The sequence below is a fragment of the Ctenocephalides felis genome, unplaced genomic scaffold (assembly GCF_003426905.1).
Source record: "Ctenocephalides felis isolate EL2017-DRISC unplaced genomic scaffold, ASM342690v1 CF-g0.4_SCAFFOLD_00845, whole genome shotgun sequence".
NCBI classification, from domain to species: domain Eukaryota; kingdom Metazoa; phylum Arthropoda; class Insecta; order Siphonaptera; family Pulicidae; genus Ctenocephalides; species Ctenocephalides felis.
The window spans coordinates 56,089,815-56,112,915 of NW_020536999.1; the positions used below are offsets into that span (position 1 = coordinate 56,089,815).

At 28.9% G+C, this 23,101-nt stretch overlaps 2 protein-coding genes across 2 annotated transcripts; one reads left to right on the top strand and one right to left on the bottom strand.

The window, feature by feature from the left end:
* Positions 1–1,515: 1,515 nt before the first annotated feature.
* Positions 1,516–7,299, bottom strand: LOC113386237 (volume-regulated anion channel subunit LRRC8A-like). Its single transcript, XM_026624031.1, has 5 exons — positions 7,222–7,299; positions 7,122–7,146; positions 4,202–4,381; positions 1,883–2,030; positions 1,516–1,801 (listed from the first exon to the last, which is right to left on the bottom strand). The coding sequence occupies exons 1-5, from the start codon at positions 7,297–7,299 to the stop codon at positions 1,516–1,518; spliced, it is 717 nt and encodes a 238-aa protein (XP_026479816.1).
* A 6,865-nt stretch (positions 7,300–14,164) lies between these two features.
* Positions 14,165–16,837, top strand: LOC113363536 (DDB1- and CUL4-associated factor 13-like). Its single transcript, XM_026606027.1, has 6 exons — positions 14,165–14,234; positions 14,588–14,845; positions 15,258–15,714; positions 16,141–16,309; positions 16,385–16,516; positions 16,586–16,837. The coding sequence occupies exons 1-6, from the start codon at positions 14,165–14,167 to the stop codon at positions 16,835–16,837; spliced, it is 1,338 nt and encodes a 445-aa protein (XP_026461812.1).
* The last annotated feature ends 6,264 nt before the right edge of the window (positions 16,838–23,101 follow it).

Genomic DNA, 23,101 nt, shown 5'->3' on the forward strand with positions numbered 1-23,101 from the left:
TACATTAGGATGATTTGCTAGCCAAATTCTCGTGCATTTACTTCCGCAAAACATTGCACTACATAATAAGTATGAATCGCCGAATAATCTTTGACGGGCCTAAAATAAATATATTATTTTTTTCGACCACATTACATACATCTTTCCTTATTCTAATCAAAACAATAAGAGAGAGGTGTGCAGTGAATAAATAATAATCCGGAATTATTTGAAAGTATTTATAGTATAAATTATTTATTTATATAATAAATTTTCTCCACAGTAGTCTATGATATTTGGCATCAATATGTGCAAATCATCATGTGCATACGTCTTAAAACTCGATTATTTTTAAGTAATATCTTTTTTAAGTCTTAAGTATACTTGAGAAAACCAAAAAGTATTTACAGATACATTGTTTTGTTTATTAAATTTGTTCAGATAACAAGCTCCAATTCTTATAAAACCCTATGATTATGTAGTTAAATTAAAATATGTCTTGTTTCATTCTTTACATAGGGTAGAACAAGGCACAAAGTCTAATTTGACTTTGAGCAATTATATTGTGAAAACCAAACCAATTGTATTATAACAAATAACACAAATCAAACAAACAACTATCTGACTGTTCAGAGGTTCAGCAAAAAATCTTAACAATTCATCATTGCAAAAATGTGTTTTTCCTGTTTTTCAAAAATTTGTCACCTGTATTTTTCACCCCATAGGCAGAGTAAAATAGGATGGCCAGGGGGCAGCCGGTCCATATTTAATTTAATTCTAAAAGAATTTTACGAAATAATAGCTACATTATTCAAGCAATCCAAATAATATAAATTTCATTGGTTAATTTTTACAGACTTAGATCTAGTATTTCATCAGAAATGTTCATCAGCAGAGTTGGAATAATTATCTAAATAGTTTCTCTTATAAAATTGCTTTTTTATTTACTATTTTTTATAGTTTACACCTTTTCCAGGATAAAGAATTAGTTGGTCCTTTTTATTCCTGCGCTCATGATTAGCTCTTATATAGTGGGTTTATAAAATCTAACAACCGAAGAATTTACTCTTGCTAAGGATTTCCAAGCATTACCGTTATATCTCCTGATAGCAACGTCGTATGAATCAATGTCATGACAGATTATACATCTTTTGCCCTCTACTTTCAAATATTGTTGTTAAAATTTCTCATTTCACATGTTTTTGAAAAATCGGTGGTAGACCTATTTACCTGCGGACCTTTAAGCCCCGCTCTACCCTATAAAATTTGGCATATATTCAAATTTAATGAACTTGTCAGTACTTAAAACGGTCATTTGCTTATCCCTAAAGTTACTCACTTGCAAGCACCTCCCTCCTATGTTAAAATTTCTCATTATCATACCTGTTTAAAAAGCAGAGCACTCCATACTCAAACAATCCAATTTTGCAGTTGTGGCAAACGGCATTCGGCCCTTCTTTTAACTGAGAACTCAGATGGAGAGGTAGTTCCTCACATGCATTACTTCATGAGTCATTTTTATAAAACTTTTTCCGTTCACATAATAATGACCCTCCCCTCATCATAATCACTATCATAAAATTCATTATAATCTTCATCATCACAGTTTTCATTCTCATCCAGAAAGAAAGAGGTTTTGCTCAAAATAGCATGTGTTTTCCGCAAGGCCAATTCGAACAATGTTGGCATTTTTGGAGCAAAATATTGTGAAACATGTTTGATACCCGAATATAAATAAACATCGATTTCTGGTAAATTTTCAGTATTGACTACTTTTACATGGATTTGTCCTGGATGGAAAAATTCTGTCGAATCGTATGTCCTGAAATCAATTTGAAAATGCATCAGATTGACGTACCAGTGAAGGTAATACAAATATAATTGATTATATATTTCCAATTACCAAAATCGTGTGCTGATATGTGGATTGATATCAAATAGAGGTTCAAGAGTCAAGGGTACATGTTTCAGGGCAGGGTTCAGCTTGAAAATAATATTAGGCAGAGGATCAGCGGCCAATGGTAATGCTGGTAAGCAGCGCAAATCACAACCTGTTAATGTCCAAATTAATTAATTATTTCTCATATATACTAGTTGCACTAACTTCATATTTATGCACTTTCCAAAAAATTCACTATCAAATTCTTATAGATAACATTTAACATATTGTCTATTACTTAAATAGTTATAATGATAGTCATCACAACCTAATAAAAACCTGGAGTTTAATAAACTCAATAAGTAATATGAAACTTTTCAAAATAATCAATTGTATCACGATTGGTTTAGCATGTATATAAAAACAAGAATTCGAATAACAATGCTGGTTGAAAACATGTTAATTTATTTCATTCATTCATTTTTTGTTAATTATCAAATAACAATTTGTTTACATTATATTGATCATTAACTAAATTATTTTAAATATTTTACTGAAAGGTCTTTTTCTTCAAATACCAAACTTTTTTGAAATCTTATAAACAGTAAAGCTAATTAAAATAGCTTTAGAGCTAAATAAAGAGTCAAAGATTTAAAAATGTTATACAAAAACTGTTAGTCATGTTCGAGTCATCGGTCAAGTAAAAAAAATCAATTTCTTCATTAGAATCTTGAAAATGTTGTGCTAATTTCTTACTGATTTCAAGCTAAATAGCTATTGCAGGCTCTTATTATACTAAATAACTTATATATGGGTATATAAGAGATTGTATTGGCAGACTTGAGCGTATTTCTATCTTCATATTATTGAGTTCTTCATATGTAAAACTTCAACATTGTTAAATTTAAGGAGCAATCTTTTTTATTGCTATTAAAAAGATAAATCCGTTTTTATTGGGATGATCAATTAGAAAGACATTAGATTTTGGCTAGTTCACTTAGGCATCGAAATTCATCTTGCTTGTGTCACCCACTAACTAGCATAATATATTTTCAATACCATAATGTGAGTATTGTACCAATTTATCAAAAAAAAAGAAGGGGATCGAAATTATCCCAAAAGACAACCTCTTGGTATATTTTTCTTCTTACAACACTTGGAGTATCCAGAAATTGCCGATGGTAACTAATAATTTGTAAATAAAGACCGCATAATAATAACCAAATCAGATCTAATTATCAGTTACTAGATATTTTTATTATTTAAAATTTTATAAATTTAAATATTAACTTTTTTAAAAAAAATCTATTTTATCAGCATTGAAGAGAGAAATCCAATTTTATGGATTTGATCAATTATACAAAAATATTAAGTTTTAGCAAGTTCACTTTGAAGCCAAAACTCATCTTTGATGTTTTACCACTAACTAGTAAAGAATATACATATTACCATAATTATGCCATAATGAGTATTGTACGGTCCAATTTATAAAAAAAACGAAAAGTTTAACACTTTTTTTTCAAATTACAAAGAAACGGCTCGGCAGATCGTCTCACAAAACTGACAAACTATAGCTCTCATTAAGATACATCAAATGACTTTTAAATTTATGAAATCGGTTCAGGCGTTTTTGAGAAAACGTCGATGAAAGTTCTAATTTTGACAAACTTCAGAAAAACGATACTAAATTTTGCAAACTTTGACGAATTTTCGAATTGTCGTAGGGCCGTAATATTTCAGTATGATCTATAAGACTATGGTATCTACAATAAAAAAAATTATAAAAATCGAGGAAAAAAAATTTTTGACACCAAAAAACTAATCAGATCGATTCCCAACTAATATCTATCGATCGAACGTTTTTTGAATTTACAAATTCACATATATTTTACACACACACACACATATTTTTTCCAAATTTAGTCTCATTCGATTCAGAAAGGCTTGAAACGTCGAGAAAATATAAAATTAGCGAATCGCATTTTTTGATGAAAACATAAACTTCTCCTTCGGGAAGTTAAAACTTGTTCCAGCTGATAAAATTATTCTTAAGACACTTGAATGTATCCAGAAATAGCCGCGGTGGTAACATTATTTTCCACTAAAGACTGGACAACAATAAACACATCATGAGTACATTACAAAATCAGAATTATCGGTTACTGACTAAATTTCTATATACTATGTGACTAAATTTATATTTTCTAAAATCAGTAATCTATCTAATCTATGATGTTATCAATTATCAAGAGGTCCGATAATCCAAATTTAATTCGTTAAGTGACCATGTTAATTAATGCCTTAGGATATCTAAAGTTCAGTTTAAAGTAAAGTTTGACTTACAATTTGCGCTCAATTCCCTCAGACGTGGTAAGGAAAACACGGAAGGTGGCAATTCGAACAGTGGATTGCTGTCGACGGAAAGTTCTTCCAAGTTTCGAAGCTCACCGACACTCGGAGGCAGGCACTTTATGCCATTGTAACTCACGTCCAAACGTCGCAGAGATCGTAACTGTGTGAAATCTGTGGACAAGAAAGAACATTATAGAACAGCTTAAGGATTTTAGAATTTTTAAATTACAAATTTACTAAGGTTTTTGAGTTCATGTTTGAAGATAAGAGAAAAATATTTTGTTAGAAACCCTATCATTCTGCTGAATTCGCGAATGAATTAATTTCACGTCCAAATATTTTTTCAAAAAATAATCTAGAAAGCAAACTATAAGCTATAAGGATATGAAATAATAAGACAAAATACAAGAAATACTTAATTTTCCTGATATTTTATTTCAACAGCACTTTAATCATTTCAAGATTTCTTTGCATACATTTTTTATTATTAATTTTTTAAACATCGATCAGAACTTTAAGAGATTTATGAATTGTTGTCATGAAAATGATTACACCGACCACAAAATAAAAAAGTTGCCTGCATTAGGTATGCAGCATATGTTTTCTAATGTATTTTTTACCACTGCACACGAATCTAAAGTCAAAATTGGGGGTCAAATCGCAAAATTAGAAAAATAACAAACATTCCAATCAATTTCTCTGCTTAATACTTAACTGCCTAAAAATGTCAAACATATACCACATACCCAATTCAGACAACTTTTTTTTATTTTGTGGACCTATCACCTATGTTATTATTACAATTATTGTAATGGTCTTCAATTATTGTAATAGTCTACAATGTCTATTAATTGATGCATCAATATCGGATAAGGGCTATTTTCACTTGAAAAGTATTACGATCTATATTTCCAAGTGAAACCCGATGTTACTACTGCTTGACAACAGTCAAGCTCTAGCTATTTTCCTACAAGCCTTTTTGCACAAACAGCCTACAATTTGAGTATTTGCGATTTCCAAGTATCACGAAGATTGAATAAAAAAATTATCATATATAATGTTGTAATCGAGTGTTAAGATTATAAATATCAGTGGACGTAACCTAGAAATACAATTTTGGTAATCGATACCATATATCATATTTAATCGATATGAGCAAAGAAATAATAAGTAACAACCCTAAACTTATTCCTGAAAACAGATACACAAATGCAAATTTATTATTTAAAATACCATATTTAATGTATTTAAACATTATATTAAACTACTGTTATATTACTAACTTTGAGAAGACAAAAGGTAAAAGTTTATGTTTGCCCAAAAATCATATTTTCCAATTTCATCATTCTTTGATGTTTCAAGTCATTTTGAATATTTGATAGTAAGAAGTTTGTAAAAGTCAGCATTTCAAAAAGTTAAAGCCATTTGAAAAAAATCAACTAGGGCTCGCATTGAGCAGCTTTCAATTTTAGAATAAGAGTAGAAATACGTCTAAGACGGTCAAAGTATGGCCAAAGTAGTTTCTATGCTGTTAGCTCAAATCATTTTATTACATTACAATTTAGAAAAATATTTTACTAATTTCAATTATGATTTATGATTATTAATAACTTGTTTGAGAATTGAAGAATCTGTTCCTTTCTGTTCGCACTGTATTTTTATTCAAATTAAGAGTTAACAGTTTTTCTTGACCTATAGTGAAACAATCAAAACTATATGGCAAATCATATCCTCGTAAGTAATGTCCTAAATAAAAATTATTATATTAAAAATATTGTATAGCTAGTGTCTCCTACTTATGTGCCAATCGCCAGGCTGTATTTTGTGTTTTCTATTAGATTTTCTTCAACCGAATTTTCAAAACATTATTATACATTTATTTAAAATACGCATTTTAATCATGCAGTCTGTCTAAGAGCTGAATGACACTTTGCTCAGATATAATTTACATTAAAAAATTTAAACACATTTAAATTTAAAATATCTTTATTTGCAAAAGATCAAGTCAAAAGATATTATAATCTCCAAAAAAAGATACATACAGCCAAAATGAAAAATATTTATTTGCATAGATGCCTGGAAATAGTTAAACTAGATCATCGGTCCAAAAGCTCAATCCTTTAATGATCAATTAAATTTATTACATGTTTGTTATTTTACATACTGTGGCATGGGTTTAGGTTTACGTTTTACTTGAGATAACATAATTTCGTGCTTGCGTCTTAATTAAGAGAAACATTACTTCAGAATGTTTATTGATGTAAAATTCCAATAATATTATGTCATGATGCTTTATTTACCCAGGCTGAATAAGCACACATTTTGTAGAAGGAGGAGCGTCTTAATTAATAATGCACAGGAATCAAAAAATTAAATTAGACTTAGAGTAATAATAAAAAGTTGTAAGTTGCATTTTGCCTTGAGACAAGTTGCATGAACTTTCCAATAAGTGTATATAATCGATTTATTAATAATATTTTTTTTATTTATAGATGATCTGCATCTGCTGATCTGCCTGTCTACATGTCTACCTGTCTTCCTGTCCACCTGTCTACTTATCTACATTTATTACCGTTCGCCTGTTTACCTGTATATCTTTATATTTTTCCATTTAGTATGTTGGCTCGCCCGTAGGTAAGCGGTTAAGAGCAACGGGACCTGAATCAGAGGTCCCGGGTTCGATACCCACTTCGAGCAGCCTGTTGTCAGGCAGCAGTGACAACGATTTTCACTTAGAAATATGGATAGTAATATGTTTCCAAGTGAAAATAGCCCTTGCCCAGCATTGCTGCACCGATAACAAACAGTCCTATTAGATTAATTCTAATAACAAAATCATCAAATATGGATGAATTTAACCATTGGGTTATCATCTAAAAAATACGAAGTAAGGACAAGTATCAGACCTTACAGCTCATAGGACTAAGTTCTGATTGCTGTTAAAATATAATAAAAAAACTTAGTATGTTTATTTGTCTATCTGTCTACCTGTTTACCCGTCCGTCTATTACCTGTCTAAGTGTCAATGTCTCTGCATTTATACCAGTCATCCTACCAATATATCTACCTTTTCTTTTACCCGTTAACATGTCTACCTGTTTACCTGTCTACTTCTCCTCCGGTTCAGTTGTTTATCTGTCTATCTGGCTGCATGTCTACCTGCCTGTTTACTTTTAATATACTATTCTACTTTACTATCCTTTTACCTGTCTACTCTACCTAGTTACTCGTTTACCTTTCTACGTTCATACATCCCTCGCTGTTTGCCTATCTACCTGACTACATGTCCTATCTGTCTACCTGTCTACCTGTATGTCAATAATTATATTTGTAAACGAATCAATAATAAATGATTTGTATTGATTTGAAAAGCTGCCCCTGTAATTGTTACACAAAATGTTTCAAGATATTTCTATCATTATTGATATAGGGCTCGCCCGTAGGTAAGCGGTTAAGAGCGACGGGCCCTGAATTAGAGGTCCCGGGTTCGATAACCACTTCGAGCAGCCTGTTGTCAGGCAGCAGTGACAACGACTTTCACTTGGAAATTAAATAGCAATATATTTCCAAGTGAAAATAGCCCTTGCCCGGCAATGCTGCACCAATAAAAAAAAAGTCAGCCCTATTAGATTAAATCTAATAACAAAAAATAATCAAATATGAATGGATTAACCATTGAGTTACCATCTAAAAGAAAGGAGTAGTTTCAGCCCAACAGCTAAAGGACGTAAGGTTCTGATTTCTGTTAAATATATAAAAAAAATTGATATAAATGTATTTAAGCTGATGGCTGGTAAAACAACAATAACAAAAAAGAACTATCAATGATTTTACTCAGAGTTATAAATATTTAAGCAAAATTCGACACATTGGATGTCTTCTAAAGTTCGTACTCGTACACACAGCTAGTCGAGTGACGCTCGTAGCGAAAAGGTTACTAGGCTATTAGAACGATCAGTCGGCCTTTTTTTATACTTTGTTTTATTATATTGATGTAATAAAACTTTTAATATTGCTTTATTTTTAGTAAGCTTTTACGACGTTGCCGCAGCAATATCGCATAAAATTATGAATATAAAACTTTAAACACGATTACGTAATATATGCATAAATGTGCAAACATCTTAAGTATAAACAACTTCGATAAACGGCCATTTGTTTACTCCACCATGATATTAATCAGGATTAAGTTCGTCATCGATAAAATTGCAATAACTATGAATATGGAAATATAAAATATATAACACGATACGAGAATACCTAAGTAATTAGAACACTTTTGATTACATTAATATTATAAACAGTGAAAATACTGCCTACATCAATCGTTCGTCAGGTGAATTTCTCAAACAGGTAAAGGTGATAATCAGAGTGAGACTAATTATAAGTTATGCATGCACTATGAGAATTGTTAAAAGAAATTGTAATGAATCACTTTGAACAAATGCGCGGTGTTTGATTACTGGTAAGTGTGTGCATTTCTTTTTTATATTTATTTTTTCTCTCTAAAAATAGGTGAAACTAGTGGTGTATGGCATCGTGCCTTAAGGCAAATTGCTGGAACTTTCCGTACCAAAAACTAAATTTAAAAAAAACTATGCAAAACTTTGAAAAAATTAGATTGTCGAGAAATTGTAAAATTTTTGAAAAAAATTGACTTTTTTGAAAATGTTGATTGTTTTTATATTTTGATTTTTTTTGTATTATGATTTTTTTTGAAAATATTGAACATTTTTTAGGCAATGGCGCTGCATAGCTGATTTGGAGTCAAAATATCAAAGCGCCTAAGCGCCGGTAGTCATCTAACGTGTAAACATTGGTACGGAATCCATATAAATGTACACAAAATTTGTACTTATTATTATAATTTTAATAAAATATGTGATAATATGATGTACATATGTCTAATGATCATTTTGGCATTATTTTTTACTTTTTTCATTGGATCTACGGAGACGCTAGGCCTGTATATACACAAATTTCGCCAGTTGTTGATTTCGTCAAGACAAGTAAAATAATTTTTGCCCCGTATCTCCGAAACGGCAGGACCTGCCTTTCAGTAGGAATCGAATTATTCAAATCGGTTGATCCGTATTCGCAAAATAGTCTACGAAAATTTGTATCCGCACACACACAGACACACACACATACTTACATACACACATACATCCTTTTTTGTAAGGTATGCCAAAATGTTCAGAAACCCTTGAAGTGTAAAGATATATAAAACATTTTATTTTCCATTTTTTTGCGATTACTATAACTTACCCTACGGAAAGTTGATAAACGAGCTGGATTATTAATTATAAAGTAATATTTATACACAAAAGGATTTTTAATACGAAATATCAGCCAAAGTCAACAAAACCTATTTTGCGAAGGGAAACATTAATAATAGGGTAGAGCGGGGCTTAAAGGTCCGCGGGTAAAAAAGCTTACCATAATTATCTCAAAAACAAGTAAAGTATTGAATTTTTCAATGTACTATTTTAAAGTAGAAGGCAAAAAATGTGTAACCAACCATCACCTGAAGTTGCCTTCAATCTTTCTTCCTAATCTCCATAAAATAAAAATTCGTAAAATTGATAAACCTATAATTAACAATCGATCACAACAGTAGTAATACACCCATTATCGCTTATTTTAAGCTCTATAAACAAATAATGTTATTATTTCAGAAAATCTAAGCCATTCGATAAGTTCTTCAATTACTCAATTATCGCAGACAATTAGTTCAATCAATTTCATATGCAATCACATTTCTATTTGAGGATATAAAATATTTTCATCAAGCAATGTTGCAAATTTCAAATTGTTTGTAAAATTTCAGATATATCCACTTATAATTTTATATAAATTATTTAATAGATCACTGGTCATATTGTTGGATTTAAGTTTCACAAAAATGGAAAATTCTGCACTATACATTTTTAAATTTGTATATTTCACTTAAATTTTGTGAAAGTTACTTTTTCATTGTTTATAGTAACTGCTAAAAATAACACATTATCTAATTAATTATGGTACTGTATAATACTACAAAGAAACCCATTATATAAATTCGTTAATTGCTATACTTCGTTGTAAAATGTTATCACATTTTAATAATTCACTATTAAATTAATCTCTTTGCAAAACAATTTTCTAAAGTAAATTTATCAATCAGATTATTATATAGAGTACGAAAAGCATCTACAACAAACTTCAGAATAAAATTGCTGCTAAAAATGAAAAATTTGATAGAATATGAAAAGAAATAAAGAAGTTATATTTGGAACTAAGTAAGAAGTTACACGAATCAATAAAAATATGAACGTATATGCATTGTGTAGATTAAATGTGAAAAAACTTGTGTTAATATTATTTTCTGTATCATTATTTTTAAAAATTTGAGTTTGTTTATAATTTAAAACTGATGCAACTTTCTACCATTTAAACCCAAATATTTAGGATACGATACATGTATGTTCAAACTAAAGTGAAATATAGTGTTTTTTATTGGGCTTTTTATTTCATTTTTATATTGGGCAATATATTAATTTCCCGCAGGGTAAGTTATTGTAATCGTCCAAAAATCGAAATTGAAAATTTTTGCATTTCTTCACGTTTTGAAGGTTTCTGAACATTTTGGCATACCTCAGAAAAAAGGGATGTTTGTGTGTGTATGGATACCGATTCAGATGGTTCAAAAAACATTAGATTCCTATTGATAAGGAGATGTGCTAATTAGTTTTCTGTCAACATATATTAGTTACAGTATTTATAATAATCTATTTGAAAGCATTTAATATTCCTAGAATATTTCATAACGTATGGGAAGTTCCAGCAATTTGCCTTAAGACACGTTGCCATGCACCCCTAGTTAGTTAAAAAACAAACAAGTATGTGTTTAGTTAGAAAATTATAAGAAAACAAGCATTCTCAGCCTGCGAAGTTTGTATATTTTTTAAAATGGCAATAAGCCAAGTAAAAAATTTATGTATCTGGATCTTTGATTAGACATTCGAAACATTCGAAAAGCCTAGTTCTATTAAAACAATCGACTAGAATACACAAAACATGTTGATAGATCAAATGTAGATGTCTTTGCTGGTGTTTTCATAATGTTTCTCACAAAGACACTTTACCTCTAATAGCACTATTTTTAGTTTGATTTAAAAAAAATTTAATTACTCACCAGGCAAATTGGTCAAGTTATTATCAGTAATGATTAAATTCGTCAAACTGTGTAAAGATTTGATCTCTTGAGGAAGTTTGCTCAAACTGTTACTACTTAAGTTCAGATCAGTCAGGTGCGATAAGGTGCCAATTTCTTCCGGAATATCCCGCAAATTATTATTATCCAAATAAAGTGCACTCAAATTCCTTAAATACGTGATCCATGGCGGCAAAGTTTGAATTCTATTATGTTGTAAATGCATTTCCCTCACGCTACTGCCATAATGTTCCAATTCACTTGGCAACTCCATAATTCCATGATGATTCCAGTTAATGATCGCGTTTGTGGACCAGTTTTCCATGATTTCGGATTAGCAGGTTGCAAATTGGAAGTTTGCAGTTTGAAGTTCTTAGCTGGAGTTTACAACTGGATATCTGATCCTGAAATTGTGTATTTCTGGGCTCATCACATCAAAAGACAAGAACGCACTGCCAAGTTATTTTTAACGCGCGCGTTTATTAGTAGAACGTGAATGCTATACACTGATTGAGATGCATTTTTGATAGTTGCCAGTCTTACAATCATTTTGTAGGTGGAAAAGAAACATTAGAGCTAAAAAAACGTTCAATTTAGAAAAAAATAGTTTTTTTGTGACATTTTGTAAAACGTCATATTTTAAAATTTAAAAAAAATATTGATATCATTGGATTCATAGCTTGAAAATTGTTAACAAAAAACTGTGTTTATAAGGTACAAATCTATCTACACTCAGTACTTGTGCAACACTTGCAAATTTAGATAATTTGCAAATTTGCAATTCAGTTTAATTTTTACGCTGAATAATATTTCCAAAATTGCAATAAATGTAACAAACCAATAAGAGTGAAAACACATACAAATTTGAATCATGTTAAACTATAGCTAATGCTAAATTAATTATTTTAATATTTTTATGAAATCCGAAATACATTGGATAAAATATAATCATACACTATAAACCTGCAATTTTCATTAACAATTCATTTCACTCAAATAAATTCAACTCGAAATTTGTTAATTGTTAATTCAGTCCGATATTAATAGTTCCTTTGAAAACTGTTGAATGAATGAAACCAAAAATGTAAAGAAATTCTATTCTGTTTCGACTGCAATTGACGGAGAGCTAATAACATTTTTGAACAGTATATTTTCTGAATAAGAGTTCTAATAATTAAAGCATAAGTTTTTATTAAATTTTATATTATATATACAAATATTACATTCAAAAAATGGAAAAGTTCTCGAAACTCAAATATCGACAATATTTTAAGCTTGCGAGCAATTTGCTTGAAGCAAATAGTTATTGCATCTTAATTTATATCTAATTCACTTCAAATCTCAAAATAAAATCAACTAGATTTTCACTTGCCGAACTGTATGAGAAGCTATTTATTTGATTCATTCTCAGTAAATAATTGATGATTTTATTAGGTTTGCCATTGCTCATGAAAGAAGTTCTCCATGAATTTTATTAGATTTTAATTTATAAACGTGTATACATAGTGCTTTTTGAGAGCATGTATATGCTTAATAAATCACATTATTTTATCAATAATTTTGTAATAATCATTTTGATTGTCTAACCTTTATTTTTCTAATATAAAAATTACTAACTAATTTCATATATATTTATTTGTAAACGTGTCTATATAATTCTTTATATAGATTAATTCAGATTTCTTTAGCACTAGTTTTATAACATTTGCTCTGATTGTTGAAAGCCTCATTTTCTATTTTTCTATTGTAAAAATTGTTAGAAGAATTTTATTACTACTATTACTAAAATGTAAGGCATCCTCAAATAATATATCTCGAGAAAAAAGAGTTTTCAAATATTCCAAGTAATAGCTAATAATATCAATTGCTAAGAGAAAATTCAATCTACGTTGTAAAAAATCTGATCTTTAGAAGTCATATTATTTTTTATGACTGAAAGCAAATTTACTACAACTTATCAGACTATGGACTTATCGGACAGTAATTTTTTAAATATTGACAGTAATTAATTGTATATTTAGTTAGTAGTTTATTACAAAAATTCTTAGTATTTTTGTTCAATACATGTTTATTTTGTCCCACTGTTACTTTAAAATGTAGTATTTTTAAAATTTTTGAACATTTCTTTGATTTTAACAAGAAAATCTTCACTAAGGATCATTTCAATATGGATTGTGTTCTGTAAGAACGTAAAGTAAAACTATAGGTGTAGTAATAAAGTTTAACACAAAAAGATGATTATATTTATGAAAATCTAATCAAAAATCCAGGAATCATTTCGATCAATTAAATATAGATAGTATGAAATACTCATACAAAATTATATCCGAAATACACATTTTTGAAGATAATTAAATGATATTCCAGAAAAAATATATTGTATATGATAATAATAAATCACAAAATTCTTTTTAATCTAAAATCAAATCATTTTTTTTAAACCACAAAGATCATTTTTTATTTCCTCAAGCCTCCTCACTAAAGTTTAAGTTCGAATTACCCGCTTAAGAAACAAGTTAGCCACTACACAAACCGAAAAATAATTGAGCACGTGTTTTGACATTAGAAACATAACCTTACTTCAACATTGACGTTTCTTGAATTACGTTAAATTATTTTAATATTTAGGATAAACTAATAAAAAAATATATATACGTAGCGCTAAGATAGAAATTTTCTCTACCAAATTTTTGATTAATTTTCTATATCCAAATGTTTTAAAATTTATTATAAATCATAGTGTTAAAGTAGCATACAAAATGAAAGTCAAAGTAATCAGTAGAAATCCTGATGAATACTTACGTCCAACAAAATTGGATATACATAGAGGTATTTTAAATAAAATATGTTTTCATATGCTATATATCAAATTAATTGCTTGCCAGGAAAATATAATTAAAACCTGGAATACCAATTATTATCATATGCCCACACAAAATTGTCATTGATTTATTGATTATTATTAAATAACCTGGAGTTATAATTTCCTGATTTTCAAACTTGTAATCATGCAAAGTATAAGTAATTTGGCTATTTATATAGCCAATAACAAAATAATTTTATTCAACGCATTAGTGTGTCAATAATGCTGCCAGAGTTTCCATCTTAAACGTTTCTATAAAATTCATTCTAAAGTGGTTTTTCTTCTATCAAAAATCTACACTTATTATTTTTATTTTCAGTTCCGAGAAACTATGATCCTGCACTACATCCATTTGAAGCTCCCAGAGAGTATGTTAGAGCTCTAAATGCCGTTAAATTAGAAAGGGTATTTGCTAAGCCTTTTGTCGGCAATCTTAGCGGTCACAGAGATGGTGTATCCTGTTTCGCTAAACATCCGGCAAGTTTATCAAACTTAACGAGTGGTGCTTATGATGGAGAAGTCAGAGTTTGGGATTTGCCACAAAGAAAATGTATAAGAAGTTTCGTTGCACATGAAGGTAATAATAATAATAGCATTATTATGATTCTCTTTTCACTATAAAGTGCAATAAATTCATTCCCAAATTATTCCATTTTCCATTGAATGAGTATTTAAATATTATTTATCAATAATTCCAAATTCTGATTAAGATTTCTTTGCACTCATATTTAGAAAATGATTCATTGATCCTCAAAAACAAGGACAAGCATCCATAGTATCATAGATCCAATTATAAACATTAAATCGAAGTGAGTTATACATTGTTTTCCCTGTGCTTTTGGTGTTATGATAAACACTTTTCTATGATGAGCATAAATGACTTATTGCCTCAGATACATTAAAAATTAAATTTAGTCTAACTCAATTTATTGTAATAAAAATAATTTAATTCTCATTGACTATATTATTATTATTTTTATTTATTATAGGAATAGTAAGAGGTCTAGCATATAAACCAGATGGCCAACACTTTATAACTGTTGGTGATGACAAAACAATCAAAACCTGGAATACCAGCCCTCCTGAATTTGGAGAAGAGGAAGAACCTGTCAATACAATTTTAAGTAGAACAATTCTAACAGGAGTAACCCATCACCGTAAAAAACCTATAATAGCTACTTGTGGTGAAGTCTGTCAATTATGGGAACATGATCGAAATGAACCCATAAGGTCTATGAAATGGGGAGTGGATAGTATACATGATGTAGCATTTAATCAGGTTGAGACAAATTTATTAGCGGCTTGTGCCAGTGATAGAAGCATTATTCTGTATGATACCAGGGAAGCTAAACCTTTGAGAAAGGTTGTTATGACTCTGAGATCAAATAGATTGGCATGGAATCCTATGGAGGCCTTCACATTCACCTTAGCAAATGAAGATTATAAGTAAATAATTGTTTCTTTTTTAAATTTGACTTGATTGACTTAGTTTTTTAATTAGTCTTTAAAGATTTGCTTTTCTTATTGTTTCATTTACCATAATCAATTAGATCAATCAAAGACAGTTAACTCAAACTTCTAAATTTAATTCTTAATAATATATTAAAGTTTAATATGTTAAATTTTAAACATAATAATAGTTTTCCTTGAGGGAAGTGCCAGTGGTAAAATAATAGAATTAATAATGATAACTTTAAAAGACATATTATGTCTCGCTTTTGATATTATTTGATATTAGAGTAAGCAAAAATGACATATATATTTTTATGTATATATATATATATATATATATATATATATATATATATATATGTGTGTATATGATTTGTTTATATATGTATAAATTCATAAACATTTAACACAATTTTTCAGTTTATACACATTTGACACAAGAAAGTTAAGACAACCAGTAATGGTCCACATGGATCATGTTTCGGCTGTAGTAGATGTAGATTATTCACCAACAGGAAAAGAATTTGTTTCTGGAAGTTATGATAAAACAATCAGAATTTTTGACAGTCACATGGGACATTCAAGAGAGGTATATAATTTAAAAAAACATACATGATGAGTGTATATTTATGATGACATGTCTAATTATCAAATTAATTAACAGGTGTATCACACTAAACGTATGCAACGTTTGACTTGTGTACTATGGTCCCTTGATGATAAATATGTTTTAAGTGGATCTGATGAAATGAATATCCGTATGTGGAAGGCTAGAGCAGCAGAAAAGCTTGGAGTGGTATGTATTTTATATTTCAATAAAACTTTAGAACGAATTTTGTTAATGTAATAACTTTTTTTTTATCAGATGAAACCGAGGGAACGAAATGCTATACAAGTTGCCACAGCTTTGAAAGAGAAATTTGCTGGCCATCCACAAATCAAGAGAATCGCGAGGCACAGACAAGTTCCACAACATGTTTACAATGCCCAAAAGGAACTTAGAACAGTTAAAGAGAAATCCAAACGTAAAGAACAAAATCGTAGGATGCATTCGAAACCTGGTCAAGTACCTTATGTTCCTGAAAGACAGAAACATGTTCTCAGAGAAGACGAATAATTTTGTAATGGGTTATTATTTTATTTATTCTGTTTTCTGAAAATATAATAAAAATACAAAAATATGTCAATGTTGGAGTGATAACATCGTAAGTTTATCAAAAATATGTGACACATTTTACTTGTATATAAGATTAAATTAATAAATTTCTTAAAAAAATAATTTTGTCTTATTTATTTATAACCGGTTGGGAATATGAAACTACATTTGAGATCTGTTTGTTCAACAGCTTTGTGAAGAAACATTTTGGTTAAATATTAATCATGATTTCCTTTATTTTAAATATTCTGTAAAAAATGAATTAAAATGCTGAATAAAAATGTCTAAAAGCATTTGGTTTACAGGAAGCAAAAGCTTAACAGGACTTATTTCACATAAAGCTATTTTATAATCATTAATTTGGAATTAGTTATATTCATAATTTACGAAATTAATTGTAATATTAGTAAAATTGTAAAACTCAAGTATAAATTCTATTTTAAAATATTTTAATAATTGTATATAGTTAGAGAACTAGTTTTTCTCGATTTGACTTGCAGTTAATTTGTTTCTTTTTCAATTCTTATTTTCTTTAAATAAATGTTCAAACATTGTTATAGTTTAAAATTATACGTTTCCTTGATTTTTTTTTTTACTTTTTAGTTACATTTACATTATAAATTCCTTATATAATTGTTCATATCCAAAAGCCTGATGATGGAACGTAACTAAATCCGAAACGTGGTAAAAAATGTCTTAAAAACGCCTTTTATTTGGATTCAGAAAACAAACTCAAATTTAAAAAAAATCCAAGATTTATCGATCAAATATATAGACTTGAATTTTGAATTATAAATTATTCAATTTTATTGACTTATTGTTAGAATTATTGCTGGCTTTAATAAATATTTTGCATGAAAATTGCGAATTCGTGTAATTTTTAACTTACTAACGTTTATCATAAAAATAACTAATAGGTGTTATTTTATTGTGTAAAAATTTAAAATCCTATTATTGAAAATCCATCTATATATAGCTTTATTTATTCTCCATCTCCAACAATTAATATCGACAAATTTAAATTAACGTGTCATATGCACTTATGACACGTGCTATATCAAGCTTTTATTTTTTTAGTAGATTTTATGCTATATGGAGCCTCTCTGGAGAAAAATTACAGACGTCATTTCTGTGTAGGTCGGCAAATAAAAAATAATGAAATCGCCACTTCGTGCCTATTACAACGCTCTTAAGCTCGGGTATGAATTTTAGCACAGAATACCTTGATAAAGTTTAATTATCCTTACCTTAATACTGTTTGGTTTCTGCTAATAAATATTAAATGCTTCATGTAGTACGTACATAAAGTTAATAATTTCAGAATGCGTAATTAATGACGAGATTATAATCAATTTTTTTACTAGACTGATTTTCTGCGTTGTTGATAGAAGATGGATATATATTTATTTATTACTAGCTGTACCTGCAACTTCGTCGTCTCGCTATATCTAGATAAGATAATATGAGATATATTTTTTTAATAAAAGTAATTTAATTTATGTGCATATACATCAACTAACTGCAAAAAAGTCTCGTCAAAATTGATCAGGCGTTTTGACGATTACTCCAAAATTTAAAAGACACTCAAAATTTTATAAAGTGTTAATTTGGTAACGCTATTTATATGCTTTATGTACATATATGAATGAGTTTTTTTATGGATATTATCAAATCGACATTTTTCTTGGCTTTATTGATTTCCGAGCTTTTATGCAAACAATTGTGCATATGGTCACTTCCACAATTACAATTACAATATGTTTCCACTCAAGAACGTCCAATTTCAGAAATCTTTTTCAACTTTTCTATAATATTAAAAGCGTATCAGAAAATGAGGCGAGTTTCCATACGGAACCAGTCCCACCAGCCAGGTATTTAAATTTTTATTAACGGATAAGCTTGTTTTTACAAAAAAATCAGATGGTTATTTTAGGTTTTTTCGATGTTTGAAGTTATTCTGAATTGCTTGATACCAAAATTGTAAAAATTATATGTCTGTGTCTATACTCCATAAGGACTCGCGTTGGTTAATTTTGCATGACGATCGGCCGAACCGTTTCTTCAGAATTAGCAGAAGAGAAAAATTCATCCACGTTTTCGCCGGAAACCTGAACCGATGTTGATAATTTAATAACCGCTTGAAAGGTATCAGTTGATAAACTTGCTAAACTTAATTTTTTGTAATTGTCAGCAATAATTAATTCAGAACAAAATTAATTGTTGAAAAACATGTTTTTGCCGATTTTGATGAAACTTTGTATGGTGATAGAGTTAACTGTCTTAAGGAGCATCTTAAAATGTTATAGGCCTACGAAGATTAGTTAAATTATAAAAAAATATTGATATGAGAAATATAGCCTAAATAGAAATCAATGCTTTATGTTTCTGTTAGCATTTATCCATATAAAACCAATATTGAAACCAATGTGGGCGCCATATAATTCCAATATTAGTATGCATTATTAACTTCCCATTCAAAACCAATATAAGCTCAATATAAATAAACAATATGTACTTTACATAAATAAACGTTAAAAAAACAAATATGAGCTCAATATAAGTAAACAATATTTACCCCAAATTTAAACATATTATTTAACCCACATTCAAAAATATTATTATTGAACGAGATAAAATTTCAAAATTTTATCGTTACAATTTTAAAACTTGCTAAATTTCAATTCTTAGTTATTATACGTCGATTATATACGCTGCAAGATTTTTTACAACTTGCCTTAAGGAAAAATGCCACAATTCACTTAGTTTTACTTTTTTACCTTTGTTTTTAATCACTAATATTGTCAGCAAATTTTCCACAAGTCTGTATTAATAATTACAATGAATCCACGTAGCCTAAATAAATATATTAGCGTAACCTAGATTATAAGCGACCACTGCATTTTTCATTATACAAAATCTCTGAAATATTCCAGACATTTAATTAGAATCAACCCACGCATATACCCGGTAATGGAATGCCTGGTAGTACATGACAAAGAAAATCGTTATTAAAAACGCTTTACGAAATGCCAATAACAATCTTCACTTGAAACCATACATGTGTCCTTCAGAGCACATTTATTTCATTATAAATTTTCCGGAAGGAAATGGCGCAAATAGGTTATGAAAATATGGCTTTATATTTTCTATATATTCGGTTTTTATTTGCTACTGCAAGAGCCAGTAGAGTAATGTTGATTTAACCACATTATAATTGCAAGATAATATTAGGAACAATATGAAACTGGTATGTTCAAAAATTTCTAAAAATATCAAATATTTTGAATGATGATATATTATTATTACACAAAATTTTCACAAGCCAAGCCCATTACAACTATTTATTCAAATGTGCAGACAAAACTTTCAAGTTCTGAGATAACCATTTACATTTTAAAGAAAAAAATCAAATTTATAATTGCCCATTGCTAATGTCTGAATGATATTGGCTATTTTTTATTTTTTTTAATTTTTTTTATTTTGATTGGCTAAAATCTGATGATATCGGTGGAAATAGTGGTTGTAGTAGACGTAAAAAATACGCACCTTATTCTATTTTGAATTTATTAAAGAAAAAAATTGACTAATGTATTCTATTTTGAAGTTTTCTACTATTTAAAAAATTAAATTCATAATTGCCCAATGCCCTTGTCTGAATGATATTGGCTATTAGCTAAAATCTGATGATATTGGTGGAAGTAGTCGTTGCAGTAGACGTAAAAAATGCGCACCATATTCTCTTTTAAATTTATTAAAGAAAAAAATGACTAATGTATTCAATTTTGAAGTTTTCTATTGTTTAAAAAAATAAATTTATAATTGCCCAATGCCCTTGTCTGAATCTAATGATATTGGTGGAAGTAGAGGTTGTAGTAGAAGTAAAAACTACGCATCTTATTATTCTCTTTTAATTTTATTAAAAAAAAATTGACTAATGTATTCAATTTAGAAGTTTCCTACTATTTAACAAACTAAATTTATAGTTGTCCAATGCCCTTGCCTGAATGATATTAGCTATTAGCTAAAATCTAATGATATTGGTGGAAGTAGTGGTTGAAGTAGTCAAAATACGCACCTTCTTCTCCTTTAAATTTAATAAAAAAATTAATTTGACCACAGAATTCAATTTTTGAAGTTTTCTACTATATATGATCTTTACTCAAAGAAGCAGTTATAAACATTCTACTACGATTGTAATATCAAAGAATAACTATTACTTTAACAATTACACAAGTTGGAAATAAATCGATCCCGAATTCGATTGTTCTGGCTGAATTCAAAGTATTTAAATTATATTTCGAATTTTTCAGTCTTTAGGCATTTTGCCTCAAGACAAGTTTCATGAATAGATCAGAATTTTTGATGAGTACTTCACTATTTTTATCAAATTTCTTTTAAATTTTAAAAGTTTTTGCAAAAACGACACAAAAATTTGAAGACTAGAGGTCAAATTTAGGCTCGCATAAAAATACACACACGTACATTTTCCATAAAGGATTGGCAAGAGATAAATGATGGTTTTAGTCGGTATTGTAGCCAAGCGGTATTGAGCCCGGCATAGCCATACAAAAGACCTAGTCTGGGATGCGTAATAAACGCATTTTCTTCGCTATACAAAAAACACACATCGTCCATGAAATTAACAAAAAGAATTTTCTGGAAAAACATAATCTCCTTAGATAAGTTAAAAATAACATCATGCTCAAGCATAAACATACTATAAAAAATTTGACTTTCAAGAGGAACATTTTGTACCATTAAAAATTTGACATCACATTTAAATACACATACATTTATCTAGAACTTTATTTTATCTACATTTATCAAAAAAAAACGCTTCATCTACCTTTTTCGACAAAATTCTAAATGCAATCATTTACAATCTCTATTTATACTAGTGGAGTACATGGCATCGTGCCTTAAGACAAATTGCTGGAACTTCCCGTACCGTAATTAAAAATTTTGGTACGGAACCAAAAAAAAATTAAACAAAGTGTGTACACATTATTAAAATCTCTATAAATTATCTGATAATTTGATGTACATATTTCTAATAAGCATTTTTGACCGCCAAATGACATTTTTTAACTTATTTTTAGAGTCCATAACCGCTGGACCTGCCTTCCCAAAAATTTACTCAGTTGTTCGTCTTGTCAATACAAATAAAATGTTTTTTTGAGTTATTAAAATCGGACGCGTTCTCTTAAAAACTGAGTTACCGTTTTTGGCACTTTTTGTCCCGTATCTTCGAAATGGCTAGACCTGCCTTTGCCATGTCTGCTTATCAGCACGTCTCCTTATCAATACGAATCGAATGTTTTTGAATTATTCAAATCGGTTAATCGGTGTTGCCGAAATGGTCGACGAAAATTTGTATCCGCACACACACACATCAATTTTTTCTCAGGTATGCCAAAATATTCAGAAACCTTTGAAACGTAAAGATATTGCAAAATTTTCATTTTCAATTTTTTGCGATTACTATAACTTACCCTACGGGAAGTTTAATTAAATGACTCATTATATTATTATATCTACTTTGCAAATATCACTTCACCTATATCAATTGTATAAAATATATTAATGATTCACGTACATTGCATGTTTTATATGCTCTTTTAACGTACGTTTTATTAAGATTGGCATTTCGTTTTTCATTGAGATTTCTTGAGTAAAAATTTAAAATTAAGTTGAATAATTTAGAATACAGGATATCTCAATTGTTCGCAACTGCATTATCTAGAAAGAAATTTTGAAAAGCAGAAAGCACTATCGCATTGTTTTCCTGTTCAATTCTGAAGCAAATGCATTTTTCATGCAAGCGAACTATTACCTATTCAGGTTTGCAAATGGGGCCCATAAATTCCTTATCGATGTTTCTAGTAATTAGTTTAAACAAAACACATATATTACTGAAATTGTGATATATTATTAAGTAGAATTGATTCTCGAAAACTCTTATGATAAACATGGAAATTTTAGTAGTAATTGAGGCAATAGCTGTCATTTCGACTCCTCTTTATTATAGATAAAATAAATTAAGTCATGATTTAATAATACCTTTATACCTATCCTAAAGTGTAAAATACATTACCAAATTTAATTAAGCATTTTAACTTAATCAATTTTTATAACACAAACTATTCAAAATATTTGCTACTATAAATATACAATATTCCCATAAAAAATTAATTTATACCCAAAAATTACAAAACACAAGTGCAA